General features: G+C 44.1%; 1 protein-coding gene across 1 annotated transcript in view; it reads left to right on the forward strand.

The window, feature by feature from the left end:
• shisa7a (shisa family member 7a) overlaps positions 1-172 on the forward strand; it is a 9,779-nt gene extending 9,607 nt beyond the window's left edge. The window contains exon 7 of the mRNA XM_019868939.1: positions 166-172. Coding sequence (XP_019724498.1) covers positions 166-172 — 7 coding nt within the window. The remainder of the gene's footprint in view (positions 1-165) is intronic.
• Positions 173-1,187: the final 1,015 nt, after the last annotated feature.

The following is a 1,187-nucleotide window of genomic DNA, read 5'->3' on the forward strand; positions in this document are numbered from 1 at the left end:
TGAGGTCACGGTGTGAGGGGGCGTTGTGCCTAACGACGAGCTCACCCCTCTCCAAGGGACCAGAGCGCCCGTCTGCATTTAATCTCTCGATTCACCGCTGCCAGAAATAGAATAAGGTGACGGTCTAACATATACTACTCACAAAATGTTCGGTTGAAATTTCAGGAGATAAACTCACATCTTTACAGGTGAATTTCATTTGACCTCCGAGCGTCCAACTGTTCAAAGTTTCACTCTTTTTTTGCACTCTAACAATAAAATAAACAGCAGGTGCCACCCTCAATGGGATTGTAATTGCCGATAAATACCACAAGATGACAGCAAAGGACTACTTATGCCTAAATGAAGTTCCTCAACTCACTTCATTTTTTTTTTTTTTTTTGCACCCAGGTGCCATGTGATTACTCCACAACAATTGCTTTGGCGTTTCTCAGCAAATAGATCTTAATGATGGTTTTTGGTGGTGGGACGTGCCTCCAACTCAGGTTTCCCACGCCTACTCGGGCTGCTCTGTCCGAAAACAAGCCATGTTGCCTGAATTGATGAAGCCTTCTTGGATGGGACGCAAAACGTCCTCTAAGACCAAGAGAGCGGTCCAGGTGCGATCGATTCATTGCCTTGCGAAAAAAATCACCTCGACCAATGAGAATAGCCACAAGCATGATCGGTTGCAGGCAAATTTGCTCATGCCGAACCATTATTTTACTGGATCAATTGTTTGATGACGTCTTGGACTCAGGATGTCAAAATGTGATTCTAATTGAACCAGGAAAACGTATGGGCCCCGTTCTAAATCGAACACCTGTTGTCACATTTGCCGTTCAGCTCTCCTTGTTCCCCCAAAATGGATTGGATAAACTGAAATGAAGTTGACCTGGAAAGTTTATGATGCCTTTTAGGTTTATCCTGAAATTTCACCCGGAAAGCAAGAAGCCTATTTAGACAATTCTAATCCGCGTCATAGTGAAACGGCTTCAAAACGACCACTTTTCAAAGCGTCAGGAGCGCTCCAGTTGTGCGATAGCATACATCAGCCATATTTTGTAAGTGAATTTGCCATCTTTGCCATATACACAGCAGTGCCATTACTTGCACAGAGCAGTAGGGTGGAGGAACACGGCGGTACAGTACAGGTTGTACAGTCGACGCTTTTGAAAAAGCACTCAGGAGCCATATTAGATTTTATA

This window comes from Hippocampus comes, unplaced genomic scaffold (genome assembly GCF_001891065.2).
Source record: "Hippocampus comes isolate QL1 unplaced genomic scaffold, H_comes_QL1_v1.1 scaffold67, whole genome shotgun sequence".
Taxonomy (NCBI): Eukaryota; Metazoa; Chordata; class Actinopteri; order Syngnathiformes; family Syngnathidae; genus Hippocampus; species Hippocampus comes.